The sequence below is a fragment of the Gallinula chloropus genome (assembly GCF_964237585.1).
Source record: "Gallinula chloropus genome assembly, chromosome: 6".
Classification (NCBI taxonomy): Eukaryota; Metazoa; Chordata; class Aves; order Gruiformes; family Rallidae; genus Gallinula; species Gallinula chloropus.
The window spans coordinates 20,841,178-20,858,747 of NC_140091.1; the positions used below are offsets into that span (position 1 = coordinate 20,841,178).

Genomic DNA, 17,570 nt, shown 5'->3' on the forward strand with positions numbered 1-17,570 from the left:
ACAGAGAGCAGAAAAAACAGCAACCTTTTGGCTTTTCCTGTTTGCTACGTGAAATAACCACCACATTGTGAAAGAAAGAGAGCTCAGGCATTTATACAGAAACGTGGAATCCCATCACCGTGAGTACCTGTCGCACTCCCTTGGATACCTGGCCAAATTAACCTACCTCTTTTTGATAAATGAGCACTGATACGCAGAAGCAGTGATCCTCTTAAGGAAACTTTGTAGAGCTACAAGTGGTGAAGAATATTTGTTTAATAATGAATGCTATTAAGGCACACGTAGCAAGCCTGAGAACTCACCACTAAAATACTTCACAATAAAAACTGGCAGAAAGAAGCAGAGTCAGCAGAGCTTCCTACTCACGAAGCTCTTTGATTTTAAAATTCTCAATGATTGTATTTATTTCTATTTTTTCACATCAGTGACCCACTTCAATCAGAGTAAATCAATGGCAGGTTCAAAACCAGGTTTAATTCCACACCAGGCCACCAAATGCAACACCCTCACTGTCCTGGGGTGCTCTGAATCAGAGAAATTGGAGAGCTTTCCCTCTAAAAGCCTGCTAGGCTTTCACTGCTAGGTATCTTCAAGACATCCGAATTCCTCATTTTGAATACATTATTTAACAAATTAAATGCATCAGATAATCTTAATTAGGTCCTTTAGCAAAGAATGAGGTAATCCACAATTTGGACTTTAAAACCAAAGCAGCGTCTCACTGTACAATCTTCTCTTCAACAGAACTGTGGTTTCTGCATAATTTAGCCACAAACATTTGGAAATTAAGTAGTTATTGACTCCAAGCAAACAGAACAAAAAAAGAAGAAAACATTTGTGGAGCAGAGGAAGGGCTTTCTGATTCAAGGCGTGGGGGGGTGTTTACCTCACAAAGTAGTAAGTCAATGATGTGGAAGACCATGCAGAGTGGAAACTTGGCAGTAAAGAGAGTGAGGAACCACTGGGATGCATACATGTGAGCTTCCAAATTGAGGTCTGAGAAATGGCTATGCAAGTCAGGTAACTGCTCCTAGAGTAAAGGAAAAAACAAACGCTTCAGCATTACTCAATGATCTGACTTCATCGTCCACACGGCCAATAAATACTGGGTTGCTAAACACTGAAAAATACAACAAAATGTAATCCTGGCTTCTTCTGAGCAATGGAAATACGCTTCTTCATGCACCTCAGTGCCCATGGTTATGGTTTGTAGGAAGATGGGTGCTGCGGATTCTCTCGCAGTACCAAATAATGCACTGAGATTATACTGAGGAATTACAAGATCTCCAGCAGCAGAAAGGCAGAGGGGCCATGAAATTTAGGCCACAGTGTACTTTTTAAGCTATCCCTTCACTGTGTCTTGCTGTAAATGCTTCTGCTATAAGCCCCAGTGGATACTAGAACAAGGAGATCACCTTGCAGAGCTTGAAAGCAAGGAAGCACTTGGCTCCAGCGGACAATTTCTCTAACAGGGAGCACGGATAAGCAACACAAAATAAGCACTGATAATCCTACTATACACTCTCAATACATTCGTATTCAGTTAGTAAAGTAAAAATCTTGGTTGACATATGTAAATATTGAGAAGACTGTATGACGACATGAAGTAGCCAATTAATTAGCAGGCAATTCTACTTCTTCAAGTAGGAAATATGCACATTTTTGGCATCTGGAAAAAAATAATTATTAAGTGTAGTCTGTTTTGTTTGGGTTTGCTGTATTCCACTGAGGAACATACGGTCATCTACGGCACCCCACTCCAGCAGCTAGCCTGCACTGTTCATTAAGCAGGTCAAAGCTTAACGGACTGTTAGTAACTGCTTATTAGTCAGAACAGCAATGTTTTAATACTCGCAGCCGTCTGCTTATGTTAAATTGCTCTGACTATGAAATAACTCCATCTGAAAAGAGCACAATGTACTGAAAACAGTAAAATCTATCAAAGTGACCAACAGTTAATTCGTATTTCATAAGCAGCAGGGTGACCTGGTTTGCCTGACCTCTTAACCATCATCAGAATTCACAGAAAGTAGGCCACTGACAGTGGCAGTCTGAAAGATATTCTGGCCTTAACAGAGGTTCTCTCTAAGCAATATCAGGGAATAGGGAAGAGGTTAGGCAAACACAGAGAGAGAATAAAACAGATACCTACACTGCTTGGATACCAAGATCAGCAGCAGGACTGGCATGTGAAAAACAAAAAGAATTAGAAATAGAAATCTGACTCACGATGTTTGAATGCAGATATTAAACTTCCCTGCTTTGGTTCTACCCCACCTCTAAAAGGAGAGAGGTTTCATTGTCCAGTAGCTTAGGGAAGCAAAGCATTAATCTCTTCTTCATGCCCTTACTTACATTTATGAAAGTGGAAGAATTTATTAGCATGGCCTCACCTGAATTAACTTCTCCAGCTGGAAAAATTTGCAATGGAGATCTTCAAAGTTATTTCTGTAGAGGTCCCTCAAGCCATAGTCGTGCATTATTTTCACAAACACACAGAATGCCTGCTCCTCCGGCATCTGTTCGGAAAAATACACAGACATCATTTTAAAAAGTGAGCTGAGACTGGAAATAATACCTTAATGCTAAAATACCTCACGCACAATGAATACAGAACCAGGAATGTATCAAAGCACCCTGAATGCAGCATTAAGCAACTAAAATCTCAAGGGGATAATTCCACTTGATTCCACCTCGGCTTGATGCTGTAAGACCCTCTTAGCAGAAAATGTGGGATCATGTCATAGGTTCATGTAAGTATACATCCCTACAGCAGCACAGCTGCCAGTGGTGTTCCCTCCACCAAACAGGTACGAGACCAACCAGTACACAACCCTCAGCTACAGAACAACAAGAAGGAAAAAGGAAAAATATGGGGAGAGGAGAAGGAAAGGAGAAGGAAAGGAGAAGGAAAGAAAAAGAAAAATCATGATAGTGATATTTCTACAGAGACTGACCTGGTTAAAGGGAAAAATTCAGACCTAAGGTATAACCAGCCCTTAGCGAGAATAATGCTTTTCTCTCATCCAAACTCTAGGGCATCAAACAAAGTCGGATTTCCCCTGATGAAGAAGGAAGTGATACATTCTCTGCCTTCAGAAGCTATTTGTGAGCTCAGGAGGGCTGATCCCCTCTATTAACATCACGACTTTTTCCGAAGGCTGATCTCCATAATCTCTGTTTCAAGTGCAGTGCTGAACGACAAGCTATGTGAGCCACCCTCAGAGTGGCTGAAGCCTGCCAAACATCAAATCTGTGGGAAGCCCTGCGTCCTCAAACCTCCACAAATAAGATGTATCCTCCACTTCCCCCGAGCCTTCAGGTGACACAGTAAGAAGACAAGCAGAAGCAGAGTCACTGCAGACCCCAAATCACATTTAAAAACAACCCTATTGCAGGCACCAGATTGCAAGGAATGAGAACAATTACCGAGTATCAAGAATGACAAATCTTGACCTTTTCCTGTATTCACTCATTCATTCTCTTGCCAACCCCTTATCAAATATCAGCACTAGATAAAAGCTCGGTATTTTCTTCAAAGAGAATTTTATTCTCTTGATATTTACCTCCAGGGCTTCACCTTTTATGGTTCAGCCTATGATTGCGGCCTGTTTCCAGAGCCACGGGTAGACACTTTCGTCTTCATTTTGAGCCAGCACACGTGAAAGTCACTAGTTAGCATAAAGAACTTAAGCTACCTGTCCAGCCTGGAGTCACCTAGGACAAGCTCTGAGGAATCTCAGAGCTCTTTATCATGGTTTTATCTGGATGGAATGATCCCCACTGACAGCAGAGGAAAGCTGCAGACAAAGTAAAGGGAAGAAACAGTTTTGTCCCGATCAAAGGCCTCGAATCTGCTCTATAACAACACAAACTTTATTCTTTTTTCTTTTTCTTGGTAAGGTAAGGGTTATTTCTAGTAAAACGACAGATGCTCATGCACAAGCACACCTAACTTGCATGCTCAATCAGACACACGTGCATTGGCAGTCATTCCTCCCCCAAAGACAGGGAGAGGAAGAACAGAGGTGAGCACAAAGCCAGAGCCGTGTACAGGCAGAGGCCACCGAGTCCTCGCTCTCAGTGCTTGGGGGTTTGCTGTTATTACCAACCCCCAAGGATTCAAAATAATGAATCAAGTTTTCATCTCTTATTTATTTTAAACAAAACGCATTTTTGGCATTTCTGTTCTGATTTTTAGCATTTTGGTATCGATCCCTCAATATCTTTTCTTTGGAATCACAGCAGTGTACCGGGGTTTAACATTAAGTTGTTTTCCACACTGAATGCCTCTGAAAGGCAGGCAATGGGAACAGAGAATGAAATACCAGGAGACTTTGCGTAAAATGATCAGAATTAGCAATGGTGTCCCCCTGTGATTAGAAGTTACCTGCTCACCTTTGATGGGAATTTCATCAAAGCAGCAAAATCACAAAAAGCCAGGGTGGAGGTTCAGGCTATCCTACCATCCCTGGAAGATTTCTACACTGAAAAGAGAGGATATCCTGTCCCAGCAAAAAGGGAAAGGAAGGGGGTCTAGAAATCCATGCAAAGATAGAAGAGTTAGAGAGGGTCTTCACAAGCATTCACAGCATATGGATTGGTCGGAGAATTTGAGAAAAACAAGAGCTTGGGGGCACCTTGGGAAGCTCCCAACTTACATGAGCTCATCGAGACTGCTCCCCTTCCCCCCTCTCTCTGATTATTTCAGTTTAATATCCTATTGTGAAAGCAAATGTTATAAAGGGCATATTAAAATGAGCATAGTTGTCATGTAGCGTTCCCTGTGCACAGGGCAATTTCTTCTAACTCCTGAAACACTAGGAAGAGGAGTGGTTCTCTACAGGAATGACAGCACATGGCTACAGGAGAGGAGCTGAAGATTAGTCAGATGCTAAGAATGTGACACCCACTCTAAACAACCTGGTTCTGCAAATGCCTTGTTCTTCCAGTGGAACTTAAAAATCCTTCTGTGGGTAAAATGGTAATGGCAAAATAACTGTAAGATAAGCTCATTTGTGGGACTGCAATAATGGGACTCATTTTGGGTTTATACTTAAAGAATCTAAAGCTTCTCTGAAACACCATTACTATGTATCACACTCCTTAGGTCTTCAAGGAGTCATCAATCTCGCTGGGAATTACAACTTAAACTGATCTGAATTGGGAGTTGTGGATGCTTTAGGAAGCGGATGCGTAACACAGAAACCACCCACAGCTGACTCAAGCCCAGAATCTGAAATGCATTTCAACCACGATTAATAATTTATTAATTAAAGCCTAACAGAAAAAGTGGGCAAGAGCCTGAGTAAGAGTTGTCGGCGGTTTTGGGTGGTTTATTCAGATATTCCTTACGATAGCCACACTACTTGAATCTGCTCCTTTTCCACTGATGCATCAAAGTTAAAGCACCCTGCAAACAGAAAGTTTAGTTCTCTGGCTGTCTATATCCACACACATGTATATAGGAAGCACAGATCAAAGTTTGCACAGTTTTTGATTACAGGCTAAAAAACCCAAGAATAAAATTCAGCTTTTGTTCCAAAGATAGCAGAAAGCGCCCCTGGGAGAAAAAGTCTCACTGAAAGTTAATAAGACTGCTGGCTCTGGTTAGCTACTCTGAGAACACCTCCCACATTTAAGGTCCCCACAAACAAAGAGAGTTCATCTATGTGGTAACTATAATGAAAAGAAAATATTAATAGGGAACAAATGGGCTTTGGGTTTTAACACACAGCTGTACTTGACAATTGAATGGATTTCTCGATAAATGAAACCTGCATTCATAATGACAGCACCCATTAGCCACTATTTGCCAAAAAAAGGCAATGAGAGGAAAATGAATACAGACAAATAAGCAACAGTAAATATGTGTCAAACAGCACGGTACAGTACTGCTGATGGGAAGGCTGCTTTGGTTTCAAACAGCAAAGCTTTCATTTTGCAATTAACTCACATGAAGTAGAAGCACAGCTGCAAGGAAAGACTGTCCCTGGCAATAGCCGATGTCTTCATCATAGACGGAGTACGCCTGGAAAAATAAAAGCCAACATACATTTGAAAGGGGTGTGGGCATTATCAAAACGTGTTACCATCAAGGAGCTATTCAGAACATAGAATACTATGCAGGCTAAAATAATAAAGGGAGGGGAACTGCAGCCAGTCTTGCGGAGGCTACGGGGCAGCTCAAGAAACATCTGCAGGTCAGTCCCAACCTTGCCACTAATGACAGCTTTGTACATTGTTTTTTAAACAGTATGAAAAGAGTTGGATGCAATTTCCCTTCAGCTACAGCAAGGATAACTGTGCTGAGGTCAGTAACGATATAACTTCATCAAGGTAACAAAGACGATATAAAAACCAGGTTAGTTTGCGCTGGAGGTCTGGTGTTGGGAGAAACAAGTTCTAACATGATGAAAGGGCCTTGAGCAGCCTGGTCTGGTAAGAGGTGTCCCTGCCCATGACAGGGGGTTTGGACTTGATGATCTTTAAGGTCCCTTTTCCAATCCAAACCATTCTATGACCCTATGAAAGTACAGGACCCAAGGCAGGTGGTTAGAAAACCACCAAGAGCTACTTTAGCCTGAAAATTTCATCAGAAACCGTTTTGCCATGTCCTTGTTATGTTGAAGAATGAACAAGACTCATTTTCCTACAGTGTGACTGACACACTCCTTTTTTCTCTTAACAAAACAAAACTAAAATAACCAACCTTTCCTTCCCCCTTACATTTCTAAGACAAGAAGACAGACACTGGTTTTAAAGAGATGTCAGAGGATGCTCAGAAGTTGAGGAAACTTGACAAAGTCTAAGCTGCAGCAGTACTGACGTGGGAGAGAAAGCTACCCAGAGAGAATAAGCAAGGTACCACAGTGACAGCCAGGGAAAACCAAAGCACAAGGCCAGAGCTACAGGGAGGAACAAGCCACATGAATCAGAAAATCCGCTTTGCCCCCACACCGCCTCCGGGAATGTTTACAGATGAGAATGTTTCCAACTGGAACACTGTGCTTATCTTCTTTATTAAAGTTCTGGATGAATTCAAGATTGGAAACTCCCTGAAGGCTGTGGACAAACAGTGTCAGGTACACAGTGGAACCAAACCCTGCCAGCTCTGTCCCAGTGTTTCAAAGATGGTTAAGGTGGCCCTTCCAAAGGTCAGAACTGTGACTCAAGAAGAGACTGACACAGCAGTGAGCCATTTCTCCCAGCAATGTTCAAATCAAGGCCAAAATGTATTTAAAGCCTTTAAACGGCCTTTCCTTTCCACTCTGATGGGCAAAACCCAAGCAAATACTGACAATAAACAGCTATAAACTCTAAACAACTCATCCATACATTTCCTAATGCATTTGTAGCTTTGTGGAAAACTGAGCCGTGGCTTACAGACCTTTGCCTACATTGCCTACCCTTCCTTTGCTATATGTTAGATGGGATTAGCTAGAATCTGAGTGAAAATAATCCCAATCTACTGCTCGACTTCAGTGGCCATGCCTTCCTGCTACTCACATAAATTATTGAAAACAAAATCAATGGACCACTGGAATCTGTTCAGTAATTTAAACCTGCTCCAGCCACTAACATGTAAAAGTAACATGTAAAACTAACTCCAAAAGTAACATGTAAAAAAATACCTCCAGAAGCGTTCAAATATCCAGCAGATATGAAACTTTGACTTTGAAAAAAAAAAGGATGCCCTCCTGGAAAAAGTCAATTTAAAGTTAGCTACTAAACACTGAATGAATGGAACTTACTGTTGACACTTAAATTCATATTGCATATGACTAATTGGAACCATCCACTAGTCAGTGATCATCACCATCATCAACCTGAGTCTTTATCTGTCTGTTCCCCAAATCTATCAGTTTATAGATGCCTAATATGTTCTTTCTGAAGCACTTCCAAAAGACGTGTTATTTCTGCCTTTGAAAGGCCAGTTCTGCTTAGAAAGAGATGTGCAGAATTACAAATAAAAAATTTGATTCTGGATTTCTTCATACTATATAACAACCCTTTTATTTTACTTTAAAAAAAATAAATCCAGGCTGAAAAATTAATAGCAAATTATCAATGCACAGGGGTTCTCTGTTGCAAGCAGCATTATCAGCACAATAGCTAATAACAACTTTCTTTACTTTTTAATCTAAGCCAAAAGAAATAAAGATACTCCTGAGACAGCAATATAAGTGGAAATTAGGGCAAAAGAGGGAAAGTGGGGAGGATGCAAAAAAAAAAGAATCCCCTCTTGGCATGTTAAATATGAAAATATGAAGGAAGACAAAGAAATGTTCTCATAATCAACTTCCACAACATATTAAAACTAGTAATAAATCCATTTCAGACACGTCAAGGGTAGGAAGACAAAGCCTCTACTTGGAAAATGATATATGATCAAGGTAGAAAAGTTGTATTTAAACTGTAGCAGAAACTTGAACTTCCTTTGTGTCTGTGTCTGGTTTATTACAGAAGAATCACAGGGGTTGTCATCCTGCTGGAACCATTTCTAGCAGGGGATGTGTTGAAGGATCTGTCTCCAGCCGAGTATCAGACGAGATGATAAATTAAAATGAATAAAAATACTGAAGATTTATTCAGAACAGACAGCATTCACCTGAAAACTGGGGGAAAAGTAAATCGGTAAGCCATTAATTGGCTGATTAAATTGGAAGAGGAGATGACAAATTTGAAATATTTGTTAAAAGAGGTGATCCACAGAACTGGACAATCTGTCTTAAAACAAAATAAAAAACATATATACTTAGGATATAAAAGAGAAAAATGCCTGAGGGTTCCAGAAAGAGGATAACACCATTAATAAATCTTTGAAGCAGTCAACAAATATAAAAAAAAAAACCCAAAAAATTAACCACTTGATCTCCTTGCTTTTTGAAATGAATTTCCACTAGGTCCTTCCCCAAAACCTGTTATCAGATATGTAGATACCCCCTTAAGTTCTGCATGAGAAGGTAAGTCAACACATCATAATCCTTGCAATAAAAGGTTTCTTTTTTAATGAAGTCTCTGAAATCAACATGATTTCATTGTATTTGTCCAAAGCAAAGAGATTTTTGAAGCTTTAGGTATATTACATTTCCAACTATATTTTTTGAGGTAACCTATAGGACTTGATATTGCTGAAGTAAGATGTAATTAACCTAAATAGCCTCAAAAATAACAGTGTTGCCTACAGATACCACCAGAACATCACACTGTCAACAAAAGATCTAAGATTAATTATTTAAGATATATCCTTTTAAGGGACTGAGGAGCATTAACATCGTATTTCCAAAGCAAAATCCCAAATTCCCTATTGCCACTGCAGTCATCATAACTTTGGAGCTTCGAGACACTGGGGTATGTCCCATGACAACAGAAGACAATGTTGTGGCCTTTTAAAGTTATTATTTTCTTGAGCCCTTGGGGAATGTCCTATCACAATACTCCTGTTAACTGAAATTTGAAATATTCTCTGCCTCATAAATGGGACTTAATGAAGACTTTGACTTGAAGCCTGCTTCCACTCATTTTAACTAAATGAAGATCTCACTTGCAGAAATAAAACGTCTTTTTAATAGTTATCTGTCTCCCGAAGAGAAGACCTACTGTTCAGTAATTAGCACCGCATCATTAGCAAGTGGATCCTTCAGAAACAGCAGAGACTCCTCAAATGTTGTTCTCTATCACAGAGCATCGCCAGCATGTTGGGGAAGTGACTGAAGGATTCTGAGATGGACAGAAATTCTTTTAATAATGAATGGAAGGAAATATCCCAAGATCAGAATCTTCTGCAGACAGAAGAACTGCAACTAAGTCACTGGCATTAAGAAGACATGTTGCAAGGTTGCTGAGCTGACTTTAAACCTTCAGATGCGGGATTTCTTCAACCACCATGCATCAGTCCCAGGAGATTTTAAAAAGGAAGAGCAGAGAGTCCATCTTACATTCCACAATGAAACATTTTTCATCATTTTGCATCCTCATAAACATGGAAATGATTGTTTAGACTTGGCTGAGGGTTCAGATGTACTTCACACAACAAATCACAAAACACTAAGTAGGACAGAGAAGCTCACAACCACATCACCAATTTGCCTTTGCTGTCATAACTCAATGACACTGGAAACTAAACATCATGATTACCTAAGAAACCTCACAATTATGTAATTGCAAGTGGAATACTGGGTTCAGGTGTGGTCCCCTCGCTACAAGACAGACATTGAGGCCCTGGAGTGGGTCCAGGGAAGAGCAACCAGGCTGGGGAAGGGGCTGGAACACAAGCCTGATGAGCAGCTGGGAGGACTGGGACTGTTTAGTCTGGAGAAGAGAAGGCTCAGGGGAGACATTATTGCTCTCTACAACTACCTGAAAGGAGGTTGTGGTGAGTTGGGGCTCAGCATCGTCTTGCAGATAAGTAGGGATAGGATGAGAGGGAATGGCTGCAAGTGGTGGGAAGGAAGGCGGGAGGGAAGGCGGGTGGGAAGGTGGGAGGGAAGGCGGGCAGGGAAGGCAGGCACACAGGTGGGAAGGAAAGAAGGCAGGCGGGCAGGCAGGCGGGAAGGCAGGCAGGCGGGAAGGCAGGCAAGAAGGCAGGAAGGCAGGCAGGAAGGCAGGCAGGAAGGCAGGCAGGAAGGCAGGCAGGAAGGCAGGCAGGAAGGCAGGCAGGAAGGCGGGAAGGCAGGTGGGTAGGAAGTCAGGGAGTGCTCTTTGACAAATAATTAAACCAAAGTAGACAAATACTGAAACTTCCCATTTGTAAATCCAAGGAGATACTAAGGACTGCAAAATGCGGAAGAATCCCTGCGTGAGGTGAGAAGAGGTGATCATCCAAAAAAAGTTGCTGCCGTGAAATAGAAATGAGAGTGTAAAAGAAGGATGAAAGAGGATCTGCTTACAGGGCAGCACAACACAGCAGTTCTGCCCTGCTGAAGGATGAGCCGAAGAATAATCCATCATTCCCAGCTCATCCTGCTAAAGGAGCTACTGGTCACAGAAGAGCAGCTCAAAGACATTTTCACATTTCAATTATAGAGTAAAGAAAGAAAAAAACCTCAACCATGCAAAACCAAAAGACCACAAACCAAAACATACTGGAGTCCATTCAATATTAGTTCTGTGAGGAAAAGAGGTTATTAGTCCATCTCCTAATGCGGGTACCAACAGACAACAGTGTCTGAGACTGAGTGTTTAGTTTTCCAGAAAGCACCCTGTTACATCCATCCTGCACAAAAAGCTTCAGGGAAGCATAAGCAAGATTAGGATAAAACCCACAAATTTGGTCAACCAAGAAGATATAGTACTTTGCAACAAAGTATGTCCTGATACAAATGATTCCTATCCTTCCAGACTGCCTTTTTTTTACTGGAAAACACTTAACACCAACATTGAATCTCTGAGAAGTAATACAACCACTTTCAGAAAAAAACAAGGAAGCACTGTGTCTGATTTTTCCAGTTTGCCCAGTAAGACCACTCTTCAAGTAATCTGACTGATTCCCATTAAAGTCACAGTGGTTGGTTGTTGAACAGGAGTTACTTTAACCAGAAAATGAGAGAAAACACATCTTATGTTAAGACCTGCACTGTGTGCACTCCAAAGAAGTGTGAGGACTTTTTTTTGCTACGTGTTTTGATTCCCTAGACCACCAAGCTGTTAACTACATGTTCAATGCATGGAAGTAGGTCAGGAGTACTATTCTGTTCTGCAATGTAACGCAGAGATTGAGCCCTTTACACAGAGCTAGAACCTGCAGAGCATGTCAACAGAAAGCCTGCAAGGAACAGCAGTATCTTCCCAAGGATGTTTGCTCCATGCAAATCCACCTTCCGCAATGTCCTCGGGTGAAATCTCCAGCTCAGAAGCTGGAACTCTTTTCATTCCTTATCACCCTTGTCAGCCTTGAAGGTTATTTTTAGCTACTTTGTCACATCAATGTTCTGCAACTGAAAAAGTTTCCGTCTTTCCTGATTTCCTACTGCTCTGCAGAAGAGATTAAGAGATGGAACTAAAAGTGACAGACCCGTTAAAACGAGGCAGTGAGCTTCTAATGGCTTTCCTTTTTATCTGACAGCTCAGATCATCTCTCATTTCAGGGGGGAATGGAAAAAAAGGCTCTTCAGCTTTTTACCCTCCCACTTGAGGACAGACCTTTTCTAGTCTTATGTAATAATCCCTTCTTCGAATATCATGCTTCCATATTAGGAGGAGGAGTGCAGGATGCACAGCACCTCTGGTTAAAGGCAGCCAGAATATTACTTTTTACTCAGATTATTGTTGTTTTTTTCCAGTGGAATGACAGAAATTGTGTCTGATCTTCACACTGGACAGTAGGTAGTAACTGTCAAGAAAAAACATCAGTAAACTTTGGAAAACCTCTGTGTTGAAGATTGGATCTGGCTGATGAGGAGAAGCAATGCTCCCCAAACTCTTCCTTGAACTAACAAGCCCGTAGAAGTATGAGGCAATCAATGGAGTCCACTACTTTGTTTCTTTAGAAATTCTTCAACAAGATCCCTTCTAAAGGATTTTTAGATACTAAGAAGGTCCTTTTATAACCTCAAATAATTAATTAAAGGGTAGAAAACAGAAGGTGGGCCCAGACGTGCAGTTCTCAGCCACAGGACAAAGGTGAGGTCACAGACAGTCATGGTAGGGTTGATGCTGTTGAAAATATTCACAAAACACATAAAACCAGCATGGTAAAAAAGACTGCTGATGAGACAAAGCTGCTTGGAGCCATGAATTAAAAGCTGACTGCAAAGAAGCTACGCAGAACGTGTTCCTATCAAGGGAAAGTGGCAGAGGTCATCCAACTGTAGATAAAACCAGAACTCTTCACGGGAGAGCAGTCCTCAACTTGACGTACATGCTGACAGGCCTTGGTCCTTCAAGGAAAGAGGACCAACATCTGCAGCACTTTCTCTGCAGGAGCAGTAGAGGCCCTGGGAGTGGGGAAGGCTCCCAGCTTTAGAAGATAAGCAGAATTGTTCAACTTTAACAACAGAAAAAACAGAAGGTGTGAGATCCCTGCCTCTGCCTGCTAGACAGGGAATTCCTCTTAGGTTGCTTCTAGCTCAGAATAATTTCTTTATCTTCACTTTATAAGACAAAGCAGACTGAGATACTCATTCATGAGGAAGAGTTTCGCTTTTCAATACATATTCCCAAATGCTTTCATCAGGCTGGTGGAACTTCTACTGATTCTTTCTAGTGTCAAATTACTCGACTTCAGTTCCGGACAGACACCGAAAGCAGCCGCAGCAGGTGTAAACTACTGAGTTACTCCACTCTGTTTCTAATCAAGATGCATCTTTCTAAGCATCCTTTAACACCTCTTTATTTACCATTCCCTTTTGCTCTCTGTCAACAAGATACCTTAATCAGAAATTATTTTTCTGTTCCCTCTTAGGTGACTAACCAGAGTACATTGAATAAACAAGTGGCACCTTGATTGAAACACATTTACTCCATGCTGATGTTTAGTACCCTGTTAGCTACCCAGTTTTTAATTCTTTAACGTGTATCTTGCTCATGTTCTAACCTGTCAAGACATCTTCTGCATGGCACACTACATGATCCACAGAATTCTGATAAAATTACCTTCACTAACAAAACCTGTATTTTCCGGCTTTTTTATATTAGCTTGTCAGAATCTATTTTCAGTAAACCCACAGGCATTCATTATAATATACTTCTCACCTTTAATTCTGGGGAAGTTGAATGCTATTACATCATTTTTCACTTAACTGATCTCCAGCTGACAAGCCCACAATTACCTGCATTGTCCTAGTTATTATTTTCAAGGATTGGCACAGGAACAGTTTTCTTGTAGCCATCTAGAGCCCTCCAAGATCAGTGAGAAATCAATATAATTGGTTCAAAGTTCTCTCTGCTCTTTTATTTTTTACTGTGAATTACTTATGACAATGACCACACTCACACACACACACACATATATATATACACACATATACACAACCCCCCTAAGCAGCTATATTTAACAGTCACCTGGATCATTGACTAGGAGCCTGTATCACCATAGAATTTCTCGGAGAAGAGGAATATGGATAATTATACCCCTAAGGCAGGACAACTCCATCATCTCTGTCTATTAATCAACTGGGGGTGGGAACAGAGTAACACGGAAAAGGAAGTGGAAACAGCTTTGTCTAAGGTAATAATTTATTCTACATGTAGAAGAAGAAAAAATGTAAACCAAATAATGCCTACCAGAAATATGATAAAATCTGCAACTGACAGCCAGGGAATTCCCAACCTAGCTGAGGGAATTTCCAACCTAGCTGCAGTACTTCACCTTCTGGGCCTCTTCTAACAACAAAAGTCTGTCCATAGAAGCTGGACAATAAAAGTTCATTTAGTACCTCAACTTCTCCATGTGCAAATTGGAAAAAAAATCAGATTTTTCTTTGATCAGAGGTGACCTGATTGCTACAAGTGAGAAGCTATACATACACATTGCTGGTGGAAAGGTAAGCAAAGACATGGCCAGAGACATTCTTACTTAACTCTATGGCAGTCTCTCTTCCTCTGGAAACCTCCTACCAGCAGAGAAAAAAATAGTCCCACTACACCAGGCTTGTACTGAAGCAGATGTCTGTATCTAACTGCCCATAAGCTTGACATGAGCCGACAATGTGTGCTTGCAGTCCAGAAGGCCAACCGCATCCAGGGCTGCATCAAAAGGAGTGCGACCAACAGGTCAGAGGAGGTGATTCTGTCTGCTCTTTTGAGACTTCATCTCGAGTTGTGTGTCCAGTTCTGGAGTCCCCAACACAAGAAGGACATGGACCTCTTGGAGCGCATCCAGAGGAGACCATGAAGATGATTAGGGGGCTACAACACCTCTGCTATGAAGACAGGCTGAGAGAGTTGGGGTTGTTCAGCCTAGAGAAGAAAAGGTTCTGGGGAGATCTTACAGTGGCCTTCAAGTACCTGAAGGGGCCTACAGAAAGCTGGGGAGGGACTTTTTAGAAGGGCCTGGAGTGATAGGTATGGGGGAATGGTTTTAAGTTGGAAGGGGAGACGTTTAGATTGGCTATTAGGAAGAAATTCTTCACTGTGAGTGTGGTGAGACCCTGGCACAGGGTGCCTAGGTGGTGGCTGCCTAGGCAGCTTGGACACTTGGAGGTGTTCAAGGCCAGGTTGGATGGGGCCTTGAGCAGCCTGGCCTGGTGAGAGGTGTCCCTGTCCATGGCAGGGGGGTGGAACTTGATGATCTTTGATTCGTTTGTGTTGGAAGGAACTTTAAGGTTCCTTCCAACACAAACCATTCTGTGATTCTATGATATGTAACGCTAGCATGAGCCTCGCTCTGCACGTACAAAACGCAAAGTTATCAAAAGCAATGCAGGGTTATCCAGTGCTGCAGAAACACCACGCTCTCCCCAGGAGATCTAAATAACGCTTAGACAATCACATTGATTAGGGATCAGAACAGGGTTAGCTGGGCGAAATACAGTCACAGCAAAGTATGGAAGAGGCTTTCAATGCAAAGTACTGACTGTACCTTACAGATTTTGTACAGAGATTCCTGACCGTCTCCTTCCGTATCTTTGAAATAATCATGTGCTGGAAACGTCCGATGAATATCTCGTGTAATGACACTCTCTTGAGCAGAATCCTGTAAAAAGAAAAGAGAGAAAAAAGCCCAAAGTATTAGCCCAGGAACAATGCAATTAAACAGAATACAAAACTCCAGTGCAGCCAACGTGGCTATATTAGATAACTGCTCTACTGACTCATCCTCTAAAAATGCTCTGAGAAGAAACTGAAAATCCTCTAGTCTCACAAGCAGTAATAATTTGACAGCTCAACACGAGCAACGTGGCATGTTTTCTGTCCTTCAGGCTTACAGTTCAGGCTTAAAACTCACAGGAAATGAGTAGTTATTCCAGCTATTTATTTGTAGGAGCACTTTTACCACAGGGCACATGCTTACTGCATTGCATTGGGAGCAATAAATAAAAAATAAATATTAGGCTGTGTGTCTCTTGCAAGCTCAGAGGTATTAATTTAAAATGTGTATCAGCCTACCACAAAACCAGTGTCGGCTGCAAATGAGGATGTTTTTTTAGAAATGCTCAAAGTTTACCAGTAAGTGGTCTTTAAAAGAACAAAACGAGAAGAACCACCAGAAAATGCTGTGGGTTTGGGTAAATCCCATGCTGTCTCCAGTCACAATTTGACACTGACTAGCACCCAGAGGTGAGTGCAGGTGCCTGAATGCTGGCGGTCAGATGCCATTTCAGAAGCCCAAGGACAATCTTGCCCATAAGCAAGGGCCACCTCAGGGATGAAAACCCACCATTGTATTTATCCATTCACTTCAATGGCAGCTAAGGAGACAGCTGTAGTTACAGCAAACATAAACATCGCTTTAACTGTAAACCTGTCCTAACAGCATGTACTTGAGTAATGCTAACATTGTTCAAAAAAAACCAAACCTGGATTTTCTAAAATCTGATTTTCTTCTATTCTCATCCACCTTCTCATTCCTGCAACTCTTTCAGAATCACAAAGTCACAGAACGTTAGGAGTTGGCAGGAACCTCTGGAGACCATCTAGTCCAACCCCTCTGCCACAGCAGGATCACCTAGATTAGGTCACATAGGAACACGTCCAGGTAGGGCTTGAATGACTCCAGAGAAGATGGAGACTCCACAACCTCTCTGGGCAGCCTGTCCCAGGGCTCTGTCACCCTCACCATGAAGTAGTTCCTCCTTATGTTCACATGGAACCCCCTGTGCTCCAGCTTGCATCCACTGACCTCTCAAACCTTGCCTGTCAAACCATAGCTTCAACTTCCTTCTGCATCCCTCTCTGCACTCAGGACAACCTTCCAGTCCTTGAACGCAGAAGACCTCCTCTCCTTTCTTTCTCAAATCTCTCCCTTCCAAAGTTCACAGCTTCTGTGAACCTCTGCCATCGTTAATCCACCCACGTACAATGCCCGAATCTTGAGTGAGCTCAAGGCTTGATGGGGCTCTGAGCAACCTGCTGTAGTTCAAGGTGTCTCTGCTCACGCAGGGGTGGGACTAGTTGGCTTTTGAAGGTCCCTTCCAACCTAACACAGTCTGGGATTCTGTGATCTTAAAGGAAATTAGGGAAATACAATCACATCCAGCCCATACACTGCTTCTGTCAGGCAGGGAGATCATCTTTGACTTCCCTCCTTTTCTCTCTGGTCCTGAACTGTGAGGTCAATGTAGATTTGAACACATGGAAGTTGACAGCATAGATATCCAAGGTAGGACCAAAACCTGTTTGTGTAAAGGCCTAAACTCAAGTGCACTTGTAGTGAGTTAAAAGGAGCATGAAGCAGAGTCTTTGTTCAGTATTAACAACAGATTCTTTAAAAAACAAGAGGAAAGCAATTAAATAAAATTTAAGCGGAATGGGAAGAGAACTAAGTCCTTCTCCAAAGACAACATCCACTGAAATTTGGTAAACCCATGACCTATGAGGAACAAGATCACTGTAGAACTGCTTCTTAAAATCACAAATCTTTTGGTTAATTTTCCACCTTCTGTCATGCAGAATTTGTCGACAGAGCT

General features: G+C 41.7%; 1 protein-coding gene across 1 annotated transcript in view; it reads right to left on the bottom strand.

Annotated features, from left to right (window-relative positions):
- Positions 1–17,570, bottom strand: part of RABGAP1L (RAB GTPase activating protein 1 like) — a gene marked incomplete at its 5' end in the record, with an annotated part of 256,452 nt that overhangs the window by 100,664 nt on the left and 138,218 nt on the right. Inside the window, 4 exons of the mRNA XM_084266225.1 lie at positions 887–1,030; positions 2,394–2,519; positions 5,957–6,031; positions 15,524–15,637. Coding sequence (XP_084122351.1) covers positions 887–1,030; positions 2,394–2,519; positions 5,957–6,031; positions 15,524–15,637 — 459 coding nt within the window. The remainder of the gene's footprint in view (positions 1–886; positions 1,031–2,393; positions 2,520–5,956; positions 6,032–15,523; positions 15,638–17,570) is intronic.